Source organism: Python bivittatus, unplaced genomic scaffold (assembly GCF_059951505.1).
Source record: "Python bivittatus isolate LINGU-HERP-01145 unplaced genomic scaffold, Pbiv_v1 ctg000170_np1212, whole genome shotgun sequence".
NCBI classification, from domain to species: Eukaryota; Metazoa; Chordata; class Lepidosauria; order Squamata; family Pythonidae; genus Python; species Python bivittatus.
The window spans coordinates 1,708,851-1,736,840 of NW_028277039.1; the positions used below are offsets into that span (position 1 = coordinate 1,708,851).

The following is a 27,990-nucleotide window of genomic DNA, read 5'->3' on the forward strand; positions in this document are numbered from 1 at the left end:
GAAGAACAAGAAGAGGAGGAGGAGGAGGAGGAGGAACAGGAAGAAGAGGAAGAAGAAACCACCTCTGTTGCACGTGAAGGTACTGTGCACATCACACAGGATGGCCTGCCCCATATCTGTATAGGGCAGCCTTGCAGGAACACAGTCCCACCAGGGGTGGGCCCACTTGGTTCTCTTCCACTGAGAGCAGGGGGAGCGTTTGGTGCACGTGCACAGAAACTAACAGGGTGTCCACAGGGTATGGTCAAAAAAGTCAAGATGGCAGCTTTGCTAGTGCAATTGATGCACATAAAAAGCAAGTTGAGGTTTGATCAGATCAATGCAGCTGCCATCTTGACTTTTTTGATCACAACCTGTGGACACCCCTGGAAACCAAGGTTGAACAATCATAAAAAGAAATGGTTATATTGTATAACCTCCAGATACTTCAGATTTGCTCACAAATCAATTCTGTTCCTGGGCAATTTTTTCATCCCCTTCACATTTCCCCCCAGTTATGTGGCCTCTGAGGACTACAGGAGGTGTCATAACCCAGTGACAGCCCAGAAATCATATTGGCCAAATTTTTTAGCCTCTGCCTTTTTCTTTTCCATTTGCACTGGGGAGTTAGAGGGGTGTTAAAGATGTGTGTAAAGAGTGACACATTAGTTTTAACAGCAAATATTGTTCTGCTGAAAAAAGCTGCTTTGGTGCTGGATTTAGGCTTCTCAATTTTGGGAAGGGCCACAAATAAGAGTTACCTGTAGGAGTCAAACTGCACCACCCTTTAGGGAAAGTCCACATCTCCATCCATCAGACCGAAGCCGTTCCCATCGGCTTGGTCTCCTTTGCGTCCTCTGGCCCAAGTCCGAATGGAGGCACTTTGGCCTCTTGCCCAGGGAAGGGCCTCCTTCGGAGCTGAGCGTTGCCCCCCTTCTCACTTGGCGCTTGTGTCTTTCTTGTTGCAGTTCCCAGCCCTGCGGCCTCGGCTTGAAGCATCCCGCTCCCTAGCGCTGCCATGTCCAGGCAAACCCGCGATGTTGAGTTGGTTCGCCTGGTGCCCAAGAAGCCGCGCCACCATCTGCACGCCTCCCCTTCCTGCTCAGCCAGTGTGGAGCAGTTGCCCAATGTCCCCAGCTACCGCAGCCCTGCTCCTCCCTCCCGCATCCCCATCCTCGTCCCTAGGAAGCAGAAGGCTGGCATGAGCAACCCCAGTTTTTTGAAGGAAGAAGCTTCCTGCTTGGGCATCGGGGGTAACGTAGCATTTCCCACGGCTTTGGTGCCTGCAGCTTTCCTGGCCGGCCTTCCTTCACTTGGCCCATGTCTGCGTCTCTTGAGTTTAGTTCCAAAGAAGGAGTTATTTCCAGAGGGGGGCAACAGAAGTCATTTCCAAAATGTAGGAGAGATGCACACACTTTTTTGGGCAGGCATTCACTAAAAGTGATATGGAAATGGGAAGGGATTCATCTGCCCCTCATCTGAAAATTGTAGGATGGGAAATGGGCCTTGTGAGCTAAGAAGGTTTGCAGTCCTGTGACAGACCGAAGTTACAGAAAGGCATCCCTGCCGAGACAGCCCTGCCAGAAAGCCATTTTGCAGCAATCTCAAACATAAATAAATAAATAAATCTAACCTAAATATTGCATTAATTTCAGAAAGGGACTCCAGCCCTAGATTAAATCTAAGTAAAGATTCACATGTTATTTGCATTTAATTGTCAGTTTAGCACTACAGTATCTGGAAATAACATGTTTTCAAGCTGACAAGGGGGTATGCAAGGCACGGTCAAAAACGCCCGGATGGCAGCCAGGACAAGGCAGCTGAAGCTCTGCCTGACACTTTTGTGCAACGTGGTTTTTTGACCACACTCTGCAGATGTCCCTGCAGGCTAAATGTGGAAAGATACCAGCCTTGGATATGGCCTTGTGGAGACAGGAGGCTTCACAGCTGTTCGGGGATCTCGGCAGAAATCCCCAAAGGAAAAGTGTTGCTCTGCACTTGTGTTTCCTGTGAATGGCTGCCCTGAGCCAGGAGTGGCTCAAAGAGGCTCCCTCAGCACTTTGGCCTCCCTCCTTCCCCTTCGGATCTCTGTCCCAGTTCCCAATCAGCCTGCGCAAAGCTAGTCCTCTTGGAGGTCTCTTTGGCACTGGTCAGAGAAGAGGCGGCTCCCCTGGGCTCCAGGGGGTCTCCCAGGGACTGTGGGTGAGGGCTTAGGAAGGCCTGAAAGGCTCTGAAGGGATTCCTGCTGCAAAAGTGGAAGAAGCAGCCTTTATTTTCAGTGGATGCCCCCAATTTCAGACATCTTGGATTGCCACCATCTCCAGAAACTGGGGCCAAGGTGATGCTGAGAGTTGTAGCCCTACTCAGGGGACAGGGCTGGACTGGTGAAGGCTGAGGGCATCAAATAGTTTTTGGAGGTGATGGTAATACCCAACACAGAGAACAATAAGAATGTTTAAGTGAACCAATTAAATGTAATATCTGTTGTTATTAGTCAAAAGGTATACAGATTTAAGTTTGGAAATCAACATCAGTACAGGTAGTCCTCGACTTGTGACCACAATTGGGACCAAAATTTCTGTCGCTAAGCAATGCGGTCATAAAGTGAGACATCATGTGACCGTCCAATCCTGGCAGTCCTGGTTGCCGTTGTTAACCGAGAATCGTGGGTCATTAGCCAAGGAGCCACCCCAATCCAAGCCATTCTGGGCTTGGTCCCCCCCAGCCTTGAGCCTGAGTGAGGTAAGGGACTGCCTCCAACTCCCCCCACCCGCCTACCTCCCCCCATCTCTGCCCTTCTGGCTGCCCTGCACCCTGCCTTGCGGGGCGGCAAGCAGCCCCAGAACCGCATGGCTCTGGGGCTGCTTGCCACACCCCAGGAAGCTGCAACTGCCCCAGCCCAGTCCCAGCCGCAGTCGCCCTCGCCACCCTGCACTCCGCCACTCCAGCTGACCTTCACGGTCTTCCTCCTGCTGCTGATGAGGCGTGCCCGATCTGGCAGCTGGGCCAGGCTGGGGCTGGGGTTCATACTGTGGAAAAAAAAAAAAGACAAAAGCAGCCCCTAAGCCGCGGCATACCGAAAAGCCCCTTTGCTTTTGGTGCTTTTGGCTTTTTTTTTTTGGTTCCACAGTGCGAAGCCCAGCCCCAGCAAGAAGACAGTGAAGGCCAGCTGGGGTGGCGGAGCCCAGGGCATCAGGGGACAAAAGGGCATAGATGGGGGGGAGATAGGCGAAGGGGAGGAGATGAAATGCCCCCGTGGTCGTAAGTATGGGTGGATTGCCAAGTGCCCAAATTTTGGTCATGTGACTGCGGGGGTGCTGCAATGGCTGTAACTTCGGGCACAGGTTGTAAGTCTCTTCGTTCACTGCCATCATAACTTTGAATAGTCGCTGAACAAATGGTTGTAAGTCAAGGACTACTTGTATATTTTTAAAGGAGAGCCAGTTTGGTATACTGGTTAAGGCATCAGGCTAGAAACCAGCAGACCATGAGTTCTAGACTTGCTTTAGGTGCAAAGCCAGCTGGGTGACCTTGGGCCAGTCTCTCTCACAGTCCTAGGAAGCAGGCAATGGCAAACCAATTCTGAAAAACTTTGCCAAGAAAACTGCAGGGACTTGTCTAGATGGTTGCGAGGAGTCAACACTGACTCAAAGGCACAAATACATATATAAAGTTTTCTTTTTCACTGTGTTGCATAAAACCTTATCTAACCCTGAATAGTTAGTTTTGAAATGAACAGGTACAGCACCTTACTAAAGATACCCTTTACATCCGAAACCCCTTGTTGTCTTATACTCTCTGTCCTCAACTTCTTATAAGAATAATAAAACTTTAGGAAGCATCTGTACCTTTCGTTACATTATATCAAATACCTTAATTATTCCTATTAGTTTCAGAGTTTTCTGCAGTTTCACTGAAGTTTTGTTTTTTTCCTTCCTTCCTTCCTTCCTTCCTTCCTTCCTTCCTTCCTTCCTTCCTTCCTTCCTTCCTTCCTTCCTTCCTTCCTTCCTTCCTTCCTTCCTTCCTTCCTTCCTTCCTTCTCTATTTTGTACTAGTTTGAGTTTTCTGCAGAAAATAATATAGAAACAAGGGAACAAGTAAACTAAGCATAGCAGAGGAGGCTGTCAGGGATTTTTGATTGTAAAGGGCCATCTTCTTGAGCATTCTAGAATTTGCTTGAGGTCAAGAACCCGTATTGGCAATAACCCAATTTTGTTGGTCTTTCCTGCCCAAGGACAACCATCAGCCAAATATCCCATGGTGAAGATTCCAAATGCGGACTCTAAGACTCGCTCTTCTGGGCTGCCGGTCCTTGCCTCCCAAGCTCGTCCTTCAGCCCCACACAGCTCCCACACCCTTGCTGTGCCACCCACACCAAAGGCTCCCAAGAGGTACGAAGCCTGTGTTGGAGGTCTATGCAGAGTCTTGTATTATGTGAGAACCTGGACCTGGGTCTGAATCACACTTCTGGGATACCCGTCTCTACCATCCCACAGAATCCTCACTGGATTATGTGTGTCCACAACTCCTTTCAGGAGTTTCCAGAACTAATTCAGCAAATTCTAGGAGCATTTCCTTAGAACGAGCAGACTCCCCAGCTAAACTTGGCAGAAGCTGCCTGCATCCTCACCATGGTAAAGCTAGATAATGTCAGCCTTCCAACTGAGGCTCAGCAATCACAGGTCTCCAGATAATTAGCCTTAATTCTGCTGTAGGTTAGACTAGTAGAAAAGTTTCGTTTTTTATTTTTTATAGTAATTTTATTAAAAATTACAATTTAAAAGATAAAAACTAATAGAAACTAAAAAAAAGAATAAAAAGAAAAAATAGAAAGTGCAGAAAAGAAAAAATAGAAAAGAAAGAAAAATAAGAATATAGTAAAGAAAAAGACGTATATAAAGAAATGACTTCCCCCTTCAACACAACAAATATAAACATTTTTAGTAATTTATCACCTTCTCTTAAAATATAACAAATTATCTCTTCTTCTCATATCCCATCTCTTATCTATAAACAAATTCTTAAAGCCTCATCGTTCAGTCCTGATCAGCAAAAATCCATTAAAAGTTACCAGAAGTAACAACATATCTATTTTAACTTTGATCAAATAAACCAACTTTATATTTCTTCCTTTTACTTTTAACAACCTTGATCTCTAATCCATTCAAATAACGTCCTAGAACTTGATTACTTTTCATTTTTTCTTTGTCCCTTCTCACAAAATCCTTCAAAGCTTTAACAAGTCTCTTTTGTAAATCCAATATAGGAAGGTTATCCAGGTTACTCTTCTGGTTTGTTGTTTGTATATTCCTTTTAATTATTAAGACATCAGCCAGTTTCATTTGTATGTACAGTGTAGCATCTTTTTCCATATCATTCTTGTAGCCTGTCATTTTTAAATCCACTTTCAGATCAGTCTCAGTCTTGTCTGGTAAAACTTGTTTCTCTTCCATACCATCTTTTACAGACAGTCTATCTATAGAGGCAGACACTCTTAAAATTAACTTCTGGGTCCATTGTTCAAAAATAGCCTTCAGTATGTCCAATGTTAAGGTATTTTGCTCCATTCTGTATTAGTAAGTCAAGTTTAAGTGTTCTTCTCCTTTAATTGTAATATTTAGTTCCTTCTGATTCCCTCTGGTGTCCAACCAGTTCTATCCTATAATGTTTTTTTTTAAAAGATAATTCAAAACAAAAGCATTTTCCCACAGGAAGGATTCTTATAATTAATTCCAAAATCAAAATTCTAATCACCTTTTTGCTGTTTATTCCAAAAGATTTTTTTAAAGTCCTTAAACTTGTATTTAAAACTTTTTTCACTAAGGATTGAAGAAAACTCATCCAGTGCTGTAAAACTTGTCGATCCAAAGATTCCTAATAGTTGAAAAGCAGTTAACAAGCAATTTCCGAAAGTGATTAGAAAAGGAAGTATGCGAACCCAGTGTCCTTTTGAAGGTGCTGACCGCAGTTTAAGCAAAAAGGCTCAAGCCTGTCCCCCCGTCACCCAGAGCTCTAAACCTGGCAGAGACCACTGTCTTGCAGTCTCATCACAAGGAGCAGCTGTCTGGAGCTCTTGTGGCAATCTCATTCCTCTCCTTGTCCAGAGGAATTATCGAAGAGCCGGTCTACTGGCTGGTTCATTCTGCCAGGGTTGTCAGCTCTGCTTTTCGTGGAGCCATCTTCAGTCTGCTATTTCTTCCCTGGAAGTCCACCAGTAGAAAAGTTTCAGACATGACTCCAGACCAGAATGCAGCCTTATATTTAACCAGATTGCCCACCTCATTGCAAAGACACCAGAGATCTGTAGAGGTTTGAACCTGAGGCTTCTTCTTTCTCCTGCCCTTCAAACCTAACAAATGCTTGGCTGATCCCTGGATGGCCATGGCAGGCTCAGAGATGTTTCCTTAACACGTTTCCTTTTCCTTCCTTCCTCTCTAGTCTACAGGCCATTGACTCTTCTTGCCTTGGCAGTCTCAGCCCTTACAGATACGAATCTTCATTGTCTAACAGAATGAGTCCTCCTCAGTCACCACAAAGTGACTCTTCTTCTACCCAGAGCGGTTTATTACTCTGCTTCTTTTTTCTGCCTCTCCCTTGATTTAAACAGTCATTTTGCCTTGCACTTCTCAACCTTGGAGCTAAGTTACTGCTGACTATTGGCATAACCATCCTTTCTGCCCTGGCAAAGCTAATCATTGTTCTTTGATGCCTCTTGTGAAATTATTCATTCTTCCAGTTCCTCTTCACAGTCCTGAACTTGTCCACTAGTCTCTAAATCCAACTACATCCCTCAAAGTGGTTCTTTTTGCATGAATTGGCTTGCTTGCTATATTTTCTCATTACTTCAATAAATCTCAATATTAGTTGGTTAATGCAATTCGTGGATAGGAATAACAGTCTGGAAGAGTAGTTAAGAGTAACTTTCTCCAGCTTGTCTATCAAAACATCATTTGTTTGGTGGTATTCTTAGTCTTATTCCTTTAAGCACTCAGATATAGGAGAAGAAATATTCAAGCAATTACTGTACTGTACTGATGCTTTCTTTTCCCAAATTCTTTCCCCACCTTAGGAGGAAACCCTCTTCTCAAGAAGTAAATGTGGAGGAGCTGAGCCTGTCCCCAGTCAGAGACTGGCCAGACCGGTCTAGTCCACAGGAAGAAGAGCAGATCAGGTATTGTACCTCAGCAGATCAGGGACTTCTCCCATGTTATTGCCGCAAAGTTGGATTGAGACCATGTGAATGGTCCATCACTAACTCCATTCAGGACTGGACTGGCAGTTGAGCCATACTTCAACCTGTTGCCAGGACAGCATCCGACTCTGCCCTCCTAAGGATGGGAAGTGGTTGGAAGAACATAGCCAGGCTGCTACAATTGCCTCGTGGTGGTCTGACACAGGGTGTACTTTAGGAAAACTGGAGTCCATTTAATTATGGAGAAAAATGATGTTTTGGAAGAGAAGAAAGCCTACAAAGTTTAGGACGTCATAGTACACTTTGGTATTGCAAAATACATAATCCCAGCTCTATGTGTGTATGGGAATGTATGCTGAGATCTCGGAAGATCCTTCCTTGCAAGGCCCCAAACCCCCCATCTTAGATAGGGATGTTGCTGTTTTAATTATGCAGTGATGGCCACAGAGAACTAAAGGCTCAGTCTTATCCCGAGGGAGCCAGCCTCTTGGTGTACTGCGCGGAGTTCCTTCTGGGTGGAATATCCCAACAGTATGTTGCGTACATGATATCTAGGAGAGAGAGCCTAGCTTACGCAGAATTGCATGGACAAACCGGGGTAAGTCTGAGTTTTCATGATGCAGGAGGCCCATGACTGGCCTGTCCTTAAGGTAGCAGGCAGTGCTGCATGTGGCGTAGCTACGACCTAGTCTGGTCTATTCTTTCCTTCCTTACAAAAAAATGTTACATGAAAGCCTAGCCTGAATAAAGCTGACAGTGGGTGTCAGAGATCAATATTTATGGGCCCATCTAGAGATGACCATGGCATTTGGAAGACTGGATGTAGTTTCATTCGTTTTTATTTTTCTGACCTCTTGCTCTGATGGCTTTTTTTCTCACTGCTCCTCACTCAAAGGGCTCTTCCTGGTGGCCTCTTCATTGTGCTTCTGTCACTGTGGTGTCCCCAGGGGCAGTCAAGCAGGGAGCAGAATGGCAAAATAAGTGCTGCGCTGTTGCACCACAAACCTTTTTTATGTGTCGTGATGCTGCCTGCCCACCTCAGAGGGCGGAGCTTGTGGCACAATGGCCCATGCAGCTTTCATAATACTGGTGAAAGCAGGAGCCTTCTCTCGCCGCGAGGAAAAGCATCCTCAGTAGTTTTCCTTAAGAGAGGAAAGGGGTTCTGACAGAAAGAGGCATCATCTGTCAAAACCTGGTCCTCGGCTCTCTGGCGGGTGGATGGTTGTGCCTCACAAGGAGACAACGTAGCAGGTGGAACACACACACACACACACACACACACACACACACATACACACACACGGCATGGATCAGATTCTGCTTTACTGGGTGGAACCCCCCAGCCCCACCGAGCAGGCACAGCACCCAATCTGAGGGCAACGCTGCCCAGTAAAATTGCTCATTTACCCCCTGAGGCCAGAGGGGGAGTGGGCAGCTTTATCAGGAAAACTCACCACTTTGCCCCATTTCTTCTAACAGCCAACCAGGGAAGGGGGCTCAGAATGCAGGCAGCCAAAAACCTCCCTTTTGCTACTTTTCTACTCAGCCTTTTTAACCTGCGTCAAGTCGGTTGCAAGTCAAAAAGAATCCCCCTGATCTCTGGCCCACTGAATAAATCTTGAGACCAGAGAATGGTAGCTAAAGAGATCTCCCTTCCTTTCCCCATCCCTCTCTGTGTTTCTGACATGCATCTAGAAGTCTCCCACTGGGCATGTGTCAAAACACAAATGGGGGGAGAAAAGCAGAGGGGACGATTGGCTAGAGAGCCCCTCCCAACACTTCCTGCCACCCACCCCTGCTGTCGAGGCTGAAGAACTGATGGGTAGCAAGAGAAGCAGAGGGAGTGGAAAGAAACAGAAGCTCTTCAGCTCTCCCTTCTTCTCCTGCCACCTCGAAAAAGTGGGATGGGTAGGGAGGTACGGGGTTGAATCCCTCCTCCTCTCCTGTCAGGATAAGCAGAGGGGAGTGCTGCTTGTGCCGTTATTAATACAGGCCTTGCACTAGAGTACAAGATCTGCGTTTAAAATCAGCTCTCACTGCTTCTCCTCTCTGCCCAAACAAGAGGCGATGGAGGGGGGAGGAGGAAGGGGGATAAATCTCTGCACTCCCGGCACCTGATTTTCAGGCCGAGAGGAGAGGTAGGGAGAACAGTTCGTAGAAGAGCCCTTCATACCTCTCCCACTGCACCAAAAAACAGCCGTACAGGCAGGGGCAATGACTGGGAAGCTGCGCTGGCCTCTCTGCAGCACAAGCACAAATGGCCCCAGAGGGAAGTGCAGAGATACCGGATGGGGCGGGGTGGGGGGGACACATGATGCAGCATCGTATGGAGGTGGGATGGGATGGGATGGGATGGGATGGAAGCCTGTCGCCGGGAGTGGGAAGGGTAGAATGAACTGCTAAGGCAGGAGGAGCTCAAGAGACAATTGCTCGGTCCTGGAAAAGCAGAAATCATGGGAAAGAAACTCAAAATAACTCCATTTTGATTTCATTTGGTATAAGATAGAGTAAACAGAAACACTGAAAAGCGTTCAAGATTCTGGTATTATATCCTATAACAATAAAGAGCATTTCCAAAACCCTCATTGCTTTGCTTCCTGTTGTTGCCTGCCTAGAAGGGCCAGCAGGACCTGGGCAGTTCCCAGCCCCTGACTACACCACCCCCAGCAACGTCCAGGAGGCATTCCAGTTTCTTCTTGTGGCAAGATTTCTGCTGGGAGAAGTGGAAATTACACTACTTCAGCGCCAGAACTTCTAAATGCAACTTTAGGCTGTTTTCACAGAGAGCGGGGGTTGAGAAGAAGGCAGAGTTGTAAGGGCAGGTCACTTGACAAGGGTCAGTGAGGCATCTTGGCGCCTTTCTTCTGCAGTCAACGGCCTTTGCCTGCAGAAGGGCCTTACGCTGCAGGCCCTGAAGGAGCACCGAGTGATGGGTCACGTGTCTATGATGCTTTTGCAGCTGGTCAGTGGAGACTGTGGGGGAATGCCTTTAGGCCTAGAGTGGTCACCCAGTTCATTATTTTGAATTACTAGATAATCCATTTCATTATTCTGGATTTTTCTCCCTTCATGAATCATTACCTCAGAGTCAAAGAAAGTGGAGAATATCCAACAGCACCAATACCAATAGCAATGAGAGTAAGGGAGGGACTTTGCAAAATCCAGACGAAGTATTTTTCATGGATGGGACTTCTTTTTACCAAGACGGAACCAGATATACGGGCTATGCAGTGACCATATGTCTCCTCCTTTCCCACCCAGGTTTGTTTCTTTCTTAGCTTTGATCAAGGACTTTAGAAAAGAGTCCCATTGTTCTCATCACTGTCCCTGAAAAGGCTAGTTTTTACAGATCAGAGGAAATGGCTTTGGCTCAAGGAAAAACATGGTTTCCTAAACTTAAACCTTAAAATTCTATATAACAGTACTTTATTGTAGGAATTTCATTTACTTTTCTTAAAGTTGTGTTACTTTCCTGGGGTGAACAAAATTGCTCTATGAGCAATGATCTTGCACTTCCCAGCACCCCTTAAAGAGAAGATGAACAAGATCTGGGTTACATGTGGCCCCAACACCCGGGGGGGGGTCTCCTAGGCATCCCAAGGCCACACCACCAAATTCAGCAGCAAAATGCCCGATTTCCTGCAGTAAAACTTGTGCTTGACCTTGTTTTTCAGGGGGTGTTTTAAGATGAAGTGGGAATGCAGGACAAACCGCTCCCGTTCCCCCTCCTATCTCTGCCCCCTCCCCAAACGAGCCAAGCTTCAGCCCCGCCCTTCCAGCATCCCTTCGCGGGCGGGCCAGGGGTCAGCCGCGGAAGCCGACCGCGCCCCGAGGCAGGGTGCGCGGGCGGCCCCTCATCGCCCGTCTCGGTTGCCCCGCAGCGCGGCCAGACGCGGCAGCTCAGCCGCGAGCCAGAGCAGCGCCGTCATCCACGACCGCCTGCAGGAGCTGGTGCGGCTCTTCAAGGACCGGACCGAGAAAGTCAAGGAGAAGCTGATTGACCCGGATGCCTCCTCTGACGACGAGACCCCGGCGGCCTGTGAGTGGGGCTGCCCCTGTCCCGCTGGCTGGGCTCCCCGGCGCTCCGCGGGGGGCGGCTCGGCTTGCGCGAGCCTCGGCCTTTGCACGCTGGCGCGCGGGCGCGGCAGCGGGCGCCGCTTAGTATCTTCTGCCCGGCCAGACCTTCTGGGTCTGAATCTGCCTTCCAAGGGGACCACCATAAGTTGAGATTCTGCCTGTTGTTGTTTTGGAGGCGGGGGGCCAGGGGGGAGGCCATTTGTATTATGTTAGTAATGAAGCAAACAACTCCATGTTTCCCAGCGGCTTCAGCATCCTTGAGGTTACACCAGCTAGACCCCTAGGCACAAGGTATTCTGGTCCTAACCGAAAAAGGAGCAATCCTGGCTGATTCTGGAGGCTGCCAGATGGGGATTTAGGGGCCGCGTGCAAGCTGCATTGTGGGTTGTCCACTCTTGCTACAGAGTCTGTTCCTGAACTTTCCTCTCCAACTGCTTTGCCACACATTTGGCCCCTAAAGGATGGAGAAGACATTTTGCCCGGATTTTACCAGTTTGGTTTCTTCCCTCAGCTCCTTCCAAAGAGAAAACCCCAGAGGAGAAAGGAAGAGAAGCAGAGGAAGATGGAGAGGGGCAGTACCACGAAATCCTCTGCTGCAGATTTAAGTATCGCCCCTTCCTCTGCCACGTGAGGAAAATCCAGTTCCCCAGCAGTATTGACCCCTCCTCCAGTAAGTAGCGGGGTGGGAGAAGGGAAGAACAAGCAGGTGGGGCTTTGGGGAAAACGGACCTGTTGGAAATCCCCAGGAAACTTGTTGGTCCGCCCAAGCAATTGGCTAAGCCTTATCCCTTGAAATGAAACGTAATTTGCATGGACCCTTAAATAAGGCACTTTGGGTTCTAGTCTGTCTTTCACAAGTGATATTTTCAATTATTGCAAATACCATCCAAAAAGTACAGAATAGACACTCAAAACCCACATAAACATTCTTGCCAATGTAAGGTTAAATAAATTAAGCTGCAAACTGTGGACAACCGTCTGAAAGCCTCTTTTAAGCGCTATGCACACTTCTCTGAAGGAAGTCTGATGCAATTGGCAGGCACATCAGTCTCTTTTTATGGGGAGGCCAAGATGATCATCTGCATCTTTATCACTTTTTCTGAAGCTGAGAAGATGCCTGGGATGTGGCCTGCCAGTACTTTCATGCTGAGCTGAATTTGGGAGGAGTAGCTCCACCTCTTAGCCCACTTGCTTCATGGGCTATATGGCTCGCTGTGTGACAACTCTTTTTTTTTAATAAGACTTTTATTGAGATATATAAAAAGCACAGTTAAAATACAAATCAGAAAGTATAGGAAAGAAAGAAGATAGAACTAAAAGAAAAAGACAAAAACTAGAATAGTGAAAACAGATAGAAAAATGAAACGAAGTGACTTCTGACTATCTCCAATACAGATATAAATACAAATTAAAAAAAGATTAATCTCTTACCACTAATTAATCCAAATTCACATTATTTCTGTCAACCCAAACCATCTAATCATTAAATCCCGTAGTCAAAGCTTCATTTTTTTCCCACGCAAGCACGTAATCTAAGAAGGGTTGCCATGAGGAGACACATTTAGAAGTGGATGTGTGACAACTCTTGCCTGATCTCTGATCCTCTTGGCCAGAAAGATCGATCTGCAAGTTGCTCCTTCCTCTTGCTCCTTGTGCTACCTCCAGCAGAGTGCAGGGCCAGCTCTCCCACTGAGGAGTTCGAAAGGGGAGTTGCAGTGGGCTTTGCACGAATCCTGAGTCTCTCCTGGGTTTCCCTCTCCTTCTAGATCTGATGTACGTGTTCTGGCTCTTTCTTGTGGTCCTGGCATGGAACTGGAACTGCTGGCTGATTCCTGTCCGCTGGGCTTTCCCATATCAAACGTCAGAGAATGTCTATTATTGGATGGCTGTTGACTACCTCTGTGATTTCATCTACCTTCTGGACATCGCTGTCTTTCAGTCCCGCCTGCAGTTTGTCCATCAAGGAGATATTATCGTAAGTGGCACACAGCGAGCCAAGCCACAACTGCAGCTATCTGTGTTGTGTTGCATTTGCTTCTGACACCTGGTTTGAGAGCAAACCTGAACCAGTTAAGTTCTTCATCTGTAAATAGGCCACCAGATCTGGGCTCCAAAAATCTTAATGACCACTAAGCCTTTCCCAGCTGCAGACACTTTCTGTCTAGCAAGAGTAGTCTAGATGTAGCCAGAACATTTATTTTAGGTTTATAACATGAGGTAAAAGGCAAGTAACAGCATAAAGTATAAAATTACAGAACAGTTTACAAGACTTAAGAAGCTTCAGAAGAGGAGCGATTCTTGCACAGCAGAGTTTGATGCTGTGCCTGTTTCCATGTCATGCCAGCATATATAGCCTTCTGCTGGCCGTGCCTCAGTTTCCCTCTGAGCTTCATTTTTCCCTTTTGCATTTTCTTTCCTCTCCTAGACTGATAAGAAAGCCATGAGAAAGAATTACCTGAAGTCCCGTCGCTTTAAGGTCTGTAGTGTTTGTTTAATTTACTAATGGTTAAAATGACCACCAGATCATCTGACTGAAACAGTGTTCTCAGTCATATGATACTTAAATAATGTTCTGGACACTTAATTCTCTGTCACAATACAGATTTTATCTGGTTGGGGTAGGTATTGTAAGAATGGCATAGGAAGTTTACTAATAGTAACATTTGTGTTTAATGTCTTTGTCATTATATGAAGTAAAATTTGGGGTATACTAGGTCACTGATACATTTTGAGTGATGGGGAGATGGGTGACTCTATCATTTTCAGAATTAGTTTTTGTCAATTACTCTCCTGTTTGTAACATGGTAAAATTCAATTCATTGTACTTGATCATTTTTAAAATGTTTGCTCAAAAACTTGTATGCATTGTTCTGCATATTTCCCAGATATATACATTTTTGTCGGCAATTTTGTTTAATTTCTACAAACAAATTACCCAGATTTAATACATTTTCGAATGTGATTTCATAGACCTATGTACTTTAGGCATTCTTTCTCTTAGTATAGTTTTCTGTAGTAGAGCCTCTTTGTGTGTCCTTTACAGATGGATGCAATCTGCCTTCTTCCACTGGATTTCCTTTACTTCAAGGTTGGCGTACATCCTCTCTTGCGCTTGCCTCGCTGCCTAAAGGTGAATCATTCTAATTTTGCATCTTGAGGGAAGGGCTGAGGAAAAGCATCTCTCTCTTTATTTGCTAGAAAAGGCAGGTGGCGGCTTATCCCTGAAGTTTAATGCAGAGGAACTTCCAAGGGATCTATCTGATTCCGTGCTTCCCCCCCACTGGCTTGTGGGCGAGGAAGGGAGCCCAAAACTTCACCAGTCGCTGCCTTGGGAATGTTTTTCCTTTTCTTTCCTTTCTGAACAGTGGGCAGAATCTTCTCTGGAGCTCATCAGGACTTATTTCTTTTTCACAGTACCCGGCCTTCTTCGAGTTTAACAGCCGACTTGAAGCTATTTTGAGCAAGGCCTACATTTACAGGTGAGGCTCTGCAATTTGGTCAGTCTTTCTAGGAAGGGTGCAGTTTAGCAGCTCTGCTGAGGAAGGTGTGACTTTTGCACATCATTCTCTCAGTTCTGACATGCTTTTGCCAACTGGGCCTCTCTAAAGCAAATAGCAACAACAACCACAAAAAAATCTGCACATTGATTTTGCAGAATCAAAATTTATATCCACTTTATTTCCAAACATCACAAGCCACTTTTTGCAGCAAAATAACAGAGACTTCTACTTTAAAGGCAAGCTCTCTTATTAACATTATGGCGTACCTTTTTGTAGGCTGAGATTAGCTGGACTTAAAGTGGAAATCCTCAGAAAGAATACTGTAATGTAATGCAGTTTATGCTGGGCCAGCTCTAGAAACAGCTTAGGAAGTTCAGCTGATGTGGAGACAGTAGGAGCGCTGGGGAGTCAAGGAGCTGGAATGTACTGATACATTGATTGCACTGTAGTGGCTGTCCTCTGTGACTTTTTTTTTACCAAATCCTACAGACAACCTGTGTTTTTTAAAGCCTAAATATTTATGTAGCTCTTTGAGTTTACCTGGGCTTTAGTCTCTGCCTCAGAGGCCTTCTCCTTGGTGTGTGAGGAGATGTGCTGGCTGAAAGGGCTGTGCAAGGAGAAACAAGACGAGGAGGGTCATGGTTTTCCTCCACCCCTTTCTGAGGTTTAACACACACACACAGAAAACCATGCCACAACTGTATGTACAATGACTGTGGAACTAAAGGGTCAAAGCCACACCGCTCTGACCAGGTGGAGTTTCTTGGAGGAAGACAAGGAATGCCCTAAGCCTTGCACATCTCCAGCATCCAAGACATTTTAGCTTGTATGAACAAGAGAGAGCAAATGCATTGAACTCTCAGTAGCAACCTTTCCTGGACTCAAAGCAGCCACCCATATTTTCAGTCCTGCAGGAATGTCTGCAGAGCAGAGTCAAAAAAGTCAAGATGGCAGCCATGACAGTGAGATCAAGTTGTGCCCGGTTTTTGTGTGTTGCACACACGACTTGCATAAAAGCCAGGCAGAGCTTCGATCGCATTGTCATGGCCACATCTTGGCTTTTTGCCCGCCCTTGCAGACAACGCTGCAGTCTCGGCTGGCTGAGAAGTGCTGGGCGGCACCCCGCGGTGTGGATGTCCCCCTCTAGCCATACCTGATGCCCACCACGCCCTCTTAGCTTTCTGCTCCTGTGAGCAGTGCTGCTGAAGTTCTCTGTACAGGGGGCCTGGGGGCACAGGAGCCCTGCCATGCCCAGCCTGAGGTTCTGAAGGGACTTTGGCAGCCTGTTCCTGATGTGGCTGATCTTTTTGCCTTCTCGGTAGAGTCATAAGGATCACAGCCTACTTGCTCTTCAGCTTGCACGTGAACTCCTGTTTGTACTACTGGGCCTCCTCCTTCCAGGGGCTCGGCTCCTCCGCTTGGGTCTACGATGGCAAAGGCAACAGGTAGGCCTGAGGGGGGGGTGCTCTCAGCCGGTGCAGCCAGCCTTCATGGGAGAAGGGGGCAAGGAGGAAGAGGCGCATAAGCACATGGGCTGGTGTGTCTCCTGTGCTTTATGTTTCTGAAGTTACATCCGCTGTTATTACTGGGCTGTCAAGACATTAATAACCATTGGAGGACTGCCTGAGCCACGGAACCTCTTTGAGATTGTTTTCCAGCTTCTCAATTACTTCACAGGGGTCTTTGCTTTCTCAGTGATGATCGGCCAGGTGAGTGCTCGCTTCGCGCCTTTGTCCTGTCACAAACATTGCTGCGTTCTTTTCTCACTTGCTGCACAATACAGCTTTTATGGGAGGGCCACTATTAGCACGGGATAATATTTAATACTGCTTAAAGTTAAGCTATTTATTTCTTAGAATTATGATGTAATTAAACCAACATTCTTGATTTAAAATTAAAATACACTTCATAATGTGCTATAATAAGTTAACAACTGTTAAAACATTAAAACACTATTAAATCAAAGAACAGCAAAAAAGGGGAGAAACATGAAGAATTTAGTAGACTTTTAGAAGCTGCTGGTTCTCTTTTATGGAAACTTGGACAAAATTCAGGGGTATTCAGCCTGCTCAGGCATAAAATTAATATCACGGCATCCTCCCCACAGACTGAATAGTCGGCCTGGAGATGTCCTGTTCCATCCTAACAAAAACAAGCCAAATTCTCCGACTGTCGGGTTTAGCTTTTCAGGTGTATCTCCTGGATTTCATTTCAGCACTGAAGACGTTTTTGATATCGGCATAACCATCTGCAGCTGAATGAATTCCCATTAAATAAGACGAGAGTCCAAACCTTCATTGACATTAAAAGAGCAAACAGAAATACAGAAACACTCATTGACGTATCGCAAGATTAGTTAAAGAGAAGGCCGTACTCATTGAGAGACTTGTTTACATTTGTTTTGAAGTGCTTCATCCCAGAATTTAGCCACAATTCTGGTAATTTCAGGCACGACATCTCTCAATAGATATTGGCAGGCTGATACGGTATTTGGCGGATATTTGCCCTGTGAAGGTTTTAAAAGCAGTTCGTAATGGAGAGTCTCAACTGGGTGGCAGTCAAAAATTATGTGGTGAATTGTATCAGGGGTGCCGCAAGAACAGAGCCCCTCGTGGTTGGGGATGCGTTTATATCTTCTGAGAAGTACCTCGGAAGGAAAAGAGTTTACTCTGGCCAAAAAGAAGGCCCTACGCTGAGATGGGACCTCAAGATCTTGGAAATAATGCACCATCTTACCCAAGTGAGTTTCTATACCTAACATGGAAGATGAACAAACACAGGGTTGAGCAGGTCTAAGTTTGTGATATTCTAAATCTAAAAATCTCTGTTTAATCATTCTAAATACATAAGTTTCATCCGATAAATATAAATCATCAATCCCTATCCCAGTTTGCTTAAGTTCAGACATAATTGTCAGGATCTACGGAAACCAGAATCTTCAATTATTTTAATGTGCTATTATTACTAACCATTCTTTTGCATTTATTGCTAAACATAGATCAATAGTGAAATGTTGGGAATGTTATTCTAACCGTTTGCTTGACCTGCCATAAAAAGGGGGGGAAAGAGGAGGCCAGGTGCCGTTATCTCTATCTTGAACCAGACATCCAAGGCCAGGAGGTGTGAGAACCGGAGCAAGGCACGAAGAGCTGCAAGCGGGAATAGAAACCTAGAAGGGGGGGAAATTGGGCTTAAAAAGACAAGGCTTTGCTATGTTGAATCAGACTCAACAAACTATGATGCTGTGTGCTTCTCCTAAATAAAGAAATCTCTGATGGAACTTTTTGTCTCCAGAGGATTTACTGAACTTTGGGATTGAGTGTGCAGACTCTGACATTTTGTTGCCGGTCAGGGATTCCTCCCCCACGGATCCACCTACGGCCCCGGCCACGGGGCATTCCTCCTCCATTTCCGCAGCCGCGGTCAGAGTGTGCAGACTCTGACAATAATATGCCGAGACCAGAACAAAATATATTTATCCATATTAAGGTGTGATAACAGACTATGAGGAGCAGCTCTAAATAAAATCCTAAGCCAATATTTAATTGCTATTAACCAGGCTTTGGTTTCTATCAGATGTTGACCAGTTTCTAAGCAAATTGTGAGATAGGAGACACAATTGGGTGCCCCCATAAGCTGACTCAAAAAGGTTGCTTGAATGCCCTCTACCATATAAAATTTGAGAAAGAGATTTCGCGTTGAATATTCTAATTGCTGCAGGTACATATCGGTTTCCTCTTGTAAAGTAAAATTGTTTAATCTGAGCAGCAAACAATTAGCCAGGTGGATTGTCTTATTGCGATCGGTGACCCAGGAAAGATGATAACTAAATGTAATGCCAAGATATTTGAAACTTTTGACTTGTTCGATTTCTGTGTTACCCATGAACCACCTCTGTGAGCACCATCTTTTGGCAAGCGTTATTACCTTCGATTTAGGATAATTGATAGTGAGTTGCGTTGACAATATATAAAATGCATCCAAGTATCATGTAAGAGAGAATTGTAGTATCGTCAGCATAAAGTAGTAATGGGGTGGGAAGGCCACCAAGCTCGTTAAATAAGTTATGACTTTTGGCAGTGTGGAATAACGGTCTCTCCATTTGCTGTTTTTTTCTAAATCTTACACAGATGAGGGATGTCGTAGGTGCTGCTACAGCGGGACAGTCGTACTATCGGAGCTGCATGGACAATACAGTGAAATATATGACTTTTTACAGAATTCCCCATTCGGTTCAGAACAGAGTCAAAACGTGGTATGAATATACTTGGCATTCCCAAGGCATGCTGGGTAAGCACCTTATCATTTCAAAGACAAAGGGTTTATTTGGTTATTCTCTGTTGGGTAGTTGCAATTATTGGTGGCCACAAGTGGAAGTAAAAAAGTCAACATGGTGGCCATGATGGCACCATTAAGTCCTGCCCATTTTTTACATGCATCGCAATGTTGCTGCCATCTTGTCTTTTTGACCCCTCCCTGGCAGACACTCCTTGTTGCAGCCTAAATATAGCATTAAATGCCTTTTAACCTTAAACGTGTGCATTTAAGCCAATGCTGAGAGCAATAATTGGAGGGGAGAGGAAGCCTTCTCCTTCCTCCTCCCTCTGCGGTCCGGCCAAACAGGCTCCTCTGGAGCTCCATTTTCCACTCAGGAAGGAAGTGCCTGCCAGTGGCAGGGACTGTCTCCTGTCCCATCAGCAGACCTGCAGTGATGGCTCTTGTCTGAGAACTTGTGCTTCCATATCCCAATTTTTTAGAAAACATGTTCACCTTGCCCGTTCTGTTCCCCCTGCACGGTTAGACCCACCGTTCCAGGCTGCCTTGTTATCCTCCGGTGTCACGGGATCCTGAGGAAGCTTTGCGGCTTAGAAGACTCATTGACCATCTTTTCCAACCATGGGGAGGGCTGGTTTGTTGTTTGTTTGTTTGTTTATTTATTAAATTTCTCCCTGCCCATCTCCCCCCAATGGGGGACTCTGGGCGGCTCACACAAAACATTAAAACCATAAGTATATATAAATACGTAAAACCTAAAAATTTAAACAAAACATTACTAAAAAAGGAGAAAGTCCAAGAAGATGATGGATCTAGAGGTGAAGACAGCAGGCCTCTGTGGGGCCAGCCATCCCCACGCTTGACGTATTCCCTCCACACCCCGGGCCAAGTGGCAGAACCAGGTTTGCTGCAGTGATTCCTGTAATCCCTGGCAGGATTTCTGTAATGGGGTGCTACCTTTGATAATGGTGCAGTGCAAAATTCTAGTAAGTTTTCTAAATTGTGACACTGAGAAAATACCCCAACCCTCCATTTTATTATTCACACTTAAGGGCCGTAGGGTTTAGGGCCCAAAGGGTCCTCAGAGAATCCATTCTCTGCTTTCTGTTCATCACCTGCGAAAGTGTTGCTGTTGCGGTTGTGGTTGTGCTGCAAGCTCAGAAGGCTCACACAGACGCTTTGTAGGCCCAAGCTGAAAACATTGTATTTGCACAAGCTGGAGAAATACTTCCTGTCCCTTCTGGTTTTCCTGTGTTACCTTTTTATCCCGTTTTATTGTAGTGAACGTCCAGTATACTATATGACATTCAATTCTCCTTGGGGTGAAAATGTTACTCAAAATAATAATTTAAGGCAATAATACAGAGATGCATTTAGTGTCAGGTCTTGCTTGACCTCCCATGCTCCCTAAATTGGGAGAGCATTTTGAATGTGTTGTCAGAAGGGGGAAATGGATATCCAGACTTTGTCTCCCTCTACCCAGTCTGCACTGATAATCTTGCAGCCCTTCGCTAGAGAAAAAGGCCGTAGTCAGACAGCGTGACTGGGCCCTGGGCACCGTCCCCAGGCTGCTGTCCTTACACGTGACAGCCCACTGCCAGCATTCCCCCACGGTGGGAGCTTCTGGAAGCAAAAAGACCCACAGACCCCTGAGAACGCTTCTGATCACGGGGAGGCTTTTAGTCACATGCAAGCAAACGCAAGTAGGAACTCTGTGTAAACCCACCTGCTCAGGATGGGGGATTCAGGGATGGTGGATCCATAACTGACATCTCGGCCCAGTTCTCTTCTGTTGCAACACGAGGCCAGAACACAGCTGAAGACGTGCTGCTCTCTCCTTCGCTACAGATGAATCAGAGCTGCTGACGCAGCTGCCCGAAAAGATGAAGCTGGACATTGCAATTGATGTTAACTACAACATTGTGAGCAAGGTGCCACTCTTTCAGGTACTGCCAGCTGACTCAGGGCTCCACTTACTTAACCTTAGCCAAAAGAGCAGAATGCAAGCAATTCTTTCCTTCCTTCGATTCAGGGCTGTGACCGGCAAATGATTTTTGACATGCTGAAGAGGCTGAGATCCGTGGTGTACTTGCCTAACGACTATGTGTGCAAAAAGGTAAGCAGCAGTGAAATGTTGCACCGCAATTGTCAAACTGGTGAGGGAGGTTCACAGGCATATACGATGCTCATCATATGCTCCCTGCGTTATGCATTTTTTTATTATGCCACTGAAACCAATGCAAAGATGGTTCTGAGATTTCTCTAGGGTGTTTGTTCTTAAGTGGCGGGGGGGGGCGTCAGTGGCAACAGAGCTGCTTGGTTGTGGTAGCCAAATCTAGTTGGCCATCATCACAGTCATTACAGTTATTAGATATCAGGGAAAGTTACGTTCAAGCCAGTGAACTAAAATAATGGCAAAGCGGAAGCAGCAGAGCTCAAAAAAATGCACAAAAGTTTTGGAGGAAGATCTTGATTTCTTTAAAAGGGAATTCATGTGTGCCTTTTCCTCTGAAAACCAGAAGTCACCAATAAAAATAGGACAAAAAACATCCAATGGAGGATTATCTGCAAATATACATATATTGGACATTATTCATTTTCCTGGTCATTATTTGTCATTTAGCGTTGCTGACCTTAAGCTCACCTTGATCACAAGAACAAAGGGATGGCAAAATAGCCCTTTTCCTTGCATTTCTCAGCTCTCTAAATCTCAGGGCCAGACAAGGGTTTAACCTGCAAACTTTCCTCTAGGGCCAGCTAGGGTAGCCTCTCCAGGGCCTGCACTGGGAAGGGTGGGAGCTCAGCCCTTTCCCTTAAAACCTCACCTTCTCTTTAACCCTTAAGCTGCTGGGAGACAGCCTCAGCAAGGGCTCTGATAACTCTTCCCTTGCTAAAACGTCGACCTCTGTGGGATTTCCACTTTGTAACTGCAGGATGTAACTTTCTAGGATACACAAGTCTTAAATTGGGTCAGATTTTCAAGAGAAAAAGGTGCCCCAATTCTTCCATTTGAAGCCCTCTTTAAGAACTATCTTAAGTTCAGCCAACCAACACTAAGGAATCCTGAACAAAAGGATCCACAGGGACAAAATTGCTCAGATCCACTTTTTCCTTGATTTTGCTTCAGGGGGAAATTGGCCGAGAGATGTACATCATTCAAGTAGGACAAGTTCAAGTGCTTGGAGGACCGGATGGGAAAACTGTGCTTGTGACCCTGAAAGCTGGGTCTGTGTTTGGAGAAATAAGGTCAGGCCAACACCACAATGTGTTCATTTCCTTATTTGTTGCATTTGTATTCTGCCTTTTCTCTGAGAGCTCAGTGTAGTTTCTGTATGGATGTCCCCTAATTGGACAACCCCTCTCACAGCCACAAGCAAGTGAGGTAGGTTGGGCTGAAAAAGGGTGACTGGCCTGGGTCAGCCAGGAAGAACTGTCATCTTCTGGATTTCCCCTGTCCAATTCCAACATCTAAGCCATGAAACTAGCAGGACTTCAGTTCGCCATGGCACTCACCAGAAGTCGCTTTGGGCATCTCATCTTGACGATGGCCACATATTTTATGTGAGCTATCCTTGAAAGGTGCCCTGAAGTTACAATAACCAGCTTACAGGAACATGTGATGCTGTTTCCTGGTGGCTTTCCAGGCAAAACGTGAGGCATTGTACTGACCTTTAAAGCCGACCTGTAGCAGCTTATGACCTGACTCTTGGAGGAACTGCCTCTCCTGCTGACCCTCAGATCGCCAGAGGAGCCTTTCTGAAGACAGTTGTGCCACGGGCCGGAGGCTCATCTCCCTGGTGTGCAAGAGGGGCCTTGCTCTGCGGCTCCCTAGCTGTGCAACGCTCTCCCTGGGGAAGTGCACTTAGCCCCTTATTGCCAGCATTTAGAAAAATACAAAGACACATGCTTTCACTCAGCCTTTAATAGTTAATCTTAACTTTGCATATTTTAGTTTCATTTAAAGATTTTTAAACTTGTTAGCTGCCTTGAGTGCTTATACAAGTAGAAAGGTGTGTTATAAACCTAATAAAAGAATACTAGAACAGTGCTGCACTGACTCTCAATTGTGCCTGGAGGAAACTGGGCTTGGTAGCTGGAATAAACACAGAGAAATTTAGAAAAATGAAGTCTTGCCATGGCTGTTCTTAGATATTAGGTAAAATAGCCTTTATTAGCCTGGTTGAATGACTCTCAAGTAGAAAAAAGGCTTAACCATGGCTGAGAAGAGTTTTGACAGCAAAGACCCTAAGATTTTGGTTAAGCTTCTCAGTCCCATTTTTTCCCACACAACCCAGGGTGGTTCTTGCCCAGTTCCTGCTCAGGTTATCTTGAGGCTGATTTACCTGGGCATTGTGGCCTGGCACTGTAATAATAGCCTTATACCTGGAACATACAACTCCTGACAAAATTTGAATCCCCCCTCTCCAACAACTGCTGGGTGTTACAGACAATTTCAGCTTCTTAGTGCAACGAAGTATAATGTAGCTACTGAGCTCCCAGTTGTACTTCTGGGATCTTGCTAGGGGACAGTGCAGACTGCTGAGACAAGCAGAAAAAAAGGGGGAACTTTCCACTGGCATTGAGATACTGACTAGATCCAGTTCTCTGATTAGACCCAGATGTAGAATTCACTAGAAAATGTGTGAAGTACCAAGGGGTGGAAGTGGAGTCCCAGAACTTTGCTTGTGCCACAGGATTAGTAAAGATTGGTAAAGATTGATTTTTTTTAAAACAATCTATAGAACTGTTGCATGGATTAAAGCTACTTTAGCTTTTATTAAAGCACCTTCAGACAGAAAATTAAACAGCAGGGCAACTGGAGGAGTGACTTCAAGTCCTTTGCTCACTGTTCTCCCACAGCTACAAAGGGTGGGCTTCATGCTTCTGTTCTAAAACACATCAGCTGTTGCATGGCATGTTTCTCATGTGGCTACTGAAGAGCAGTTTCATTTTGGAAAGCTTCAACAACTATAGTCTCACCCACAGTAGGGTCCCAGTCTCGTGTCCATCCTGTCCACTGCTTGCTGCTTCAGGGCAGGCCACATACAAGTGGCAGCCAGGAAGACGTCCCTCAATAAGCTGGGGAGAGATAACCATGTGATAAGCCAGAATACCCACCAAGTGCAGGTTTGAATGTCCTGAGAGCACAAGCACAGACACGCTCTAAACAAGTCCCTTATCCAGGCAAGCAGCAAAGAGGAGACAAGGAGCATGCCAGTCCACTCCAGTCACTCTGGCCAATTAGCCAACTTGATTGCCCAACCAGTAGGAGTCATGGCCAGCAAAGCCCTACCTTCACCTTGCCAACAGACTTTGAGGAGTTTGGGTTTTCTGGGATACAAAAAGAGGAGGAGAATCTTCCTATCCTGGAAGTGGCTTCAGATCACTGGCGATTGCCACCACTGCTATGGAGAACACCAAATATACAATGCAGAACACAAAAAGCAAATGTTATTTTGACAACAACCCCAACTTTTCCATATCTTTATCATGGCAACACAGGTCAGTTGAGCTGGTAGGAAGAGAATGAAATCTAGTTTGGTTCCGTATATGGTTTCATATTATTATGGTTCTTCAAGTCAGCCTTGACTCAGCCTGGTGATTACATGGACAGGCCCAAACAGTTTTCTTGGCAACCTTTTCACAAGTGGTTTGTCAGAACCTTTGTCCATGATGTTCTTCCGAGTCCAGGACTCAGAGGGAATAATTGGCCCCAAATCACCCAGCTGATTCTGTGTCTAAGGGAGGACTAGAGCTCAGGTCTCTCTACTCTTAGTCCAGCATCTTTAACTATGACACCAGATTGCAATAACACCATATACTGAACTGCAATTTAATATATGGTTTTGTTTGGTTGCAATGTTTTTGAACAGCTGAACTGAAGCAACGTTTGGATTACTGAATCTTAAATTTCAGTTGTTAATATTTGGTTGGAAGATATTGGGGAGGTTGCTGCCCCTTCCTGTGGAATAAGAGATGAAAAGTTAGGTGTTGAGTTTGTATTTTTGCTGTTTCCATTAGTTTACTGGCTGTGGGAGGTGGAAATCGGCGTACCGCTAACGTTGTGGCTCATGGATTTACTAACCTTTTCATTCTGGATAAGAAGGATTTGAATGAAATTCTGGTGCACTATCCAGAGTCCCAAAAGCTGCTGCGGAAGAAAGCCAGGTGAGATGCAGGATGATCGAGGGTTTGTACTTGATTGTTGTATTTATTGTAATTAATCAATTTACTCTCACTTTTATGCCATGCCAATCAGACCACCTCCAAGAGGCTTAGGGTTAATGTTAGCTGATGTGCGATGGGACTAATTTTTCCCGAGGCCATGTCTTTTGTCAGGATCAGTAGCTGGTGAAACATGTCTTCTTCTGCCTGCTGGTCTTTTTCTTTTCTTTCTTTTCATTGGGTTGAGATCCCTGCAAGTCTGCCATAAGAACAAGTCTCCTTTGTCCTCCTGGGGTAACTTGCTTGGCCTGGAATAGGTGGCTCTGCTCCTCGGGACTCTGTTTTAACTCTCAGTCCAGATTATAGAAATTCAGCCCTTAAGGTTTTATTTTGTTCCCCATGCGTGCCGTGAAACAAGGCAAATTTGGAGGGAAGGGTTCTCTGCTGGTCAGGTGATCCCTACTAGTCTGGGAGAGGGCTAATCAATGAAACTTAATCCAAGGAAGATGTTCATTCTGTTGGTATGTAATCTCTGGAAGGGGGTTCAACATATGCATGGCAGTGAATGACTCACCTTTATGAGTCAGGTTTACAGTTTGACAGTGCTATTAGAGATGGCCTTTATGATGGATGTTCCCGTCTGGTGAGACAATGTGTATTTCATCAGTTTAGATGGTGCTCAAATTATGTTCTCTTCTGATTATCCATGTTTTCGGATACCTTTATTTCCCCACTTTCATGGAATTAGGGAGGCTGCTCTTGATTGGCACAATTTTATGGACTACAACAGCTTCCATATGAGGTTTAATTGTATAACTCTTTGCCCCAAGAGTTTTAGGAGAGAAAAAGACTTTTCTTCTATTTGTAATCTTCCTATGTTTTCCCACTGCAGATGGAATAACTGCACAATTTCTTGCATTAATGGAGCTGCCTGGGGCAGCCAACCTTCTGGAAGGGCCTAGCCTCCTACTTGTTACTTTAAAAGGAAACTTAAAACAAGTGTAAACACAACTTTTAGAAGAGGAGCCACTGAATGAAGAATAGAAGGGCCATCATACGAGTTCACACACAGTCATTCTATTGCACTCACACATGCTGTTTATTCTTAAAGATCTGACTGATTTCCAATCCTGTTGTTATATTCTCTGTTCTAGGAGAATGCTGAAAAGCAATAGCAAGCCCAAAGATGAAAAAGGGATGCCCAAAGATGTCCTCATCATTCCTCCAAGAGCTGGGACACCAAAGCTCTTCCAAGCTGCCCTGGTAGCTGCAGGAAGAATGGGAGGCAGGGGGAGACTGGCTCACATCCGCTGGAAACTGAAGGAGCTGAAGGCGATGCAGGTTATCTCTGAAAGCTAAAGGCCTGGCAAGAGGGGAGCATGTTGTAAATCTGCCTGTGGTGGGCAGGATGGGATGGGCATGAAACAGTAATTTATAAAACCATGGTTTATGGCTTAAACATTATGTGAACCCAGACCAGGATGGCAAAACTGGCTTAAGGCATTCTGGAGGAAATTATAGTTGACCCTCGAATGGGTAGTTTCATGAATGAGATAAGGAGAAGGAAAGCCCCACAATTTTGGGGTGGGTGTATGTATTTGGAATGCTGAGACCATGTCATAGGGGTTCTCACAAAACAGCTGAGCATGGCCAGTCCCAAAATAACCATTGACCAGGAAGATGCTCCTGAGGATACAAATTCTTCACCTTTACTCCTGGCCATTAAGATGTATTCTACCACCTTAGTTCTCTTTTATTGTTTTTCTGAGCACATCTTTTCCAGGCCTTGGCTGAAGTCAATCTTACATTCTAAGAATACTTCTGCCATTCATTGGACATTTTGCTCTGCAGCATGCCAGCTCCCTTGTCAATCTTTCTTTTAATTAAAGGAATCTAAAGCAAATTCAAAAATCATGAGCAGGGAGCCAAATGAGCAAAATATCTTGGCACATTCATGCCCATATTCATCACCCTGGGGGCCCTAGACCTAGAAGAATGGATTCCAGATCTAGGATGCGGCTCCCTTGCCGGTCTTGAGGCAAGCATCTTTTTCCTACCAAGAGTAAGCAGAGTGTCTTATATGACTCTCAACCTGATTAACTTCTTTTTCAGGCTGCCAGTTCCACACCAGTTATCCCTAAATCACCAGCTAGCCATACTTCACCAGCTGGTTCTCCCAAACCTGATGACTGCAGAACTGAGAAGATTATCTCCAAGGGTCCTGACAATCCTGTTCAGGTTTCCATGAGTCCAACTCCTAAGGGGGATGAACAGGTTCTCTTGGTGGAAGTTTTAGAAAAGGATGAAACCAAGTAGAAGAACTGAATGAGCCTCCATATCTGTGGAAACTGCAGCTCAAGAAGGGCTCCTTGCTTGTAATGGATCGTATTTGTTTGGATTGTTAACCATTCAAAATATAGTCTCTAATGTTGCACTATTAAGAAAAAAGTTGACTGCAACCCAGTGTCTGCAATAAGGGACCTCTAGAATTTTTTACACACCAAGCAGTTTAACTGAGTCTTTAAAACAATTGCAGCAGAAATCCAAGAGAAATTTAGAACAATTGAAATTTGTATTAAGTAATATTGGCTTTTTAAAGATTCTCAATACAATAAATATTTTGATTTGCTTAAAATAGCCATAGTTTATTCTGTTGGCATGGTCTTTTAATACAAGGCATAGTACAAGGTGAGGTAGGAGTGCAAAAAAAAAAAGGGTAAGGAATGATTCAGAAAATGAGTAAGTTTGGAAAATAGCATTAGATACAGGCATTTGTGTACAGTAGAAGATGCAGGCCACGTA

General features: G+C 45.3%; 1 protein-coding gene across 1 annotated transcript; it reads left to right on the top strand.

Annotated features, from left to right (window-relative positions):
• On the top strand, positions 1-27,975 carry CNGB1 (cyclic nucleotide gated channel subunit beta 1). Its single transcript, XM_088135507.1, has 19 exons — positions 1-79; positions 948-1,232; positions 4,214-4,370; positions 7,049-7,150; positions 11,053-11,210; positions 11,760-11,918; positions 13,015-13,223; positions 13,674-13,724; positions 14,292-14,378; positions 14,663-14,727; positions 16,071-16,193; positions 16,316-16,457; positions 18,879-19,038; positions 20,872-20,969; positions 21,056-21,139; positions 22,151-22,269; positions 25,045-25,191; positions 26,343-26,529; positions 27,301-27,975. Exons 2-19 carry the CDS (start codon positions 998-1,000, stop codon positions 27,502-27,504), a joined length of 2,487 nt encoding a protein of 828 aa, XP_087991633.1. The 5' UTR covers positions 1-79; positions 948-997; the 3' UTR covers positions 27,505-27,975.
• Positions 27,976-27,990: the final 15 nt, after the last annotated feature.

What these genes read in the sequence shown, in the direction of transcription:
- CNGB1 (XM_088135507.1), top strand. Translation starts at nt 998, where the DNA reads ATGTCCAGGCAAACCCGCGATGTTGAGTTGGTTCGCCTGGTGCCCAAG. An exon ending in TCTCAGTGATGATCGGCCAG is followed by an intron (nt 16,458 to 18,878) that starts GTGAGTGCTCGC and finishes AATCTTACACAG; the next exon opens with ATGAGGGATGTCGTAGGTGC. An exon ending in CTGCTGCGGAAGAAAGCCAG is followed by an intron (nt 25,192 to 26,342) that starts GTGAGATGCAGG and finishes TCTCTGTTCTAG; the next exon opens with GAGAATGCTGAAAAGCAATA.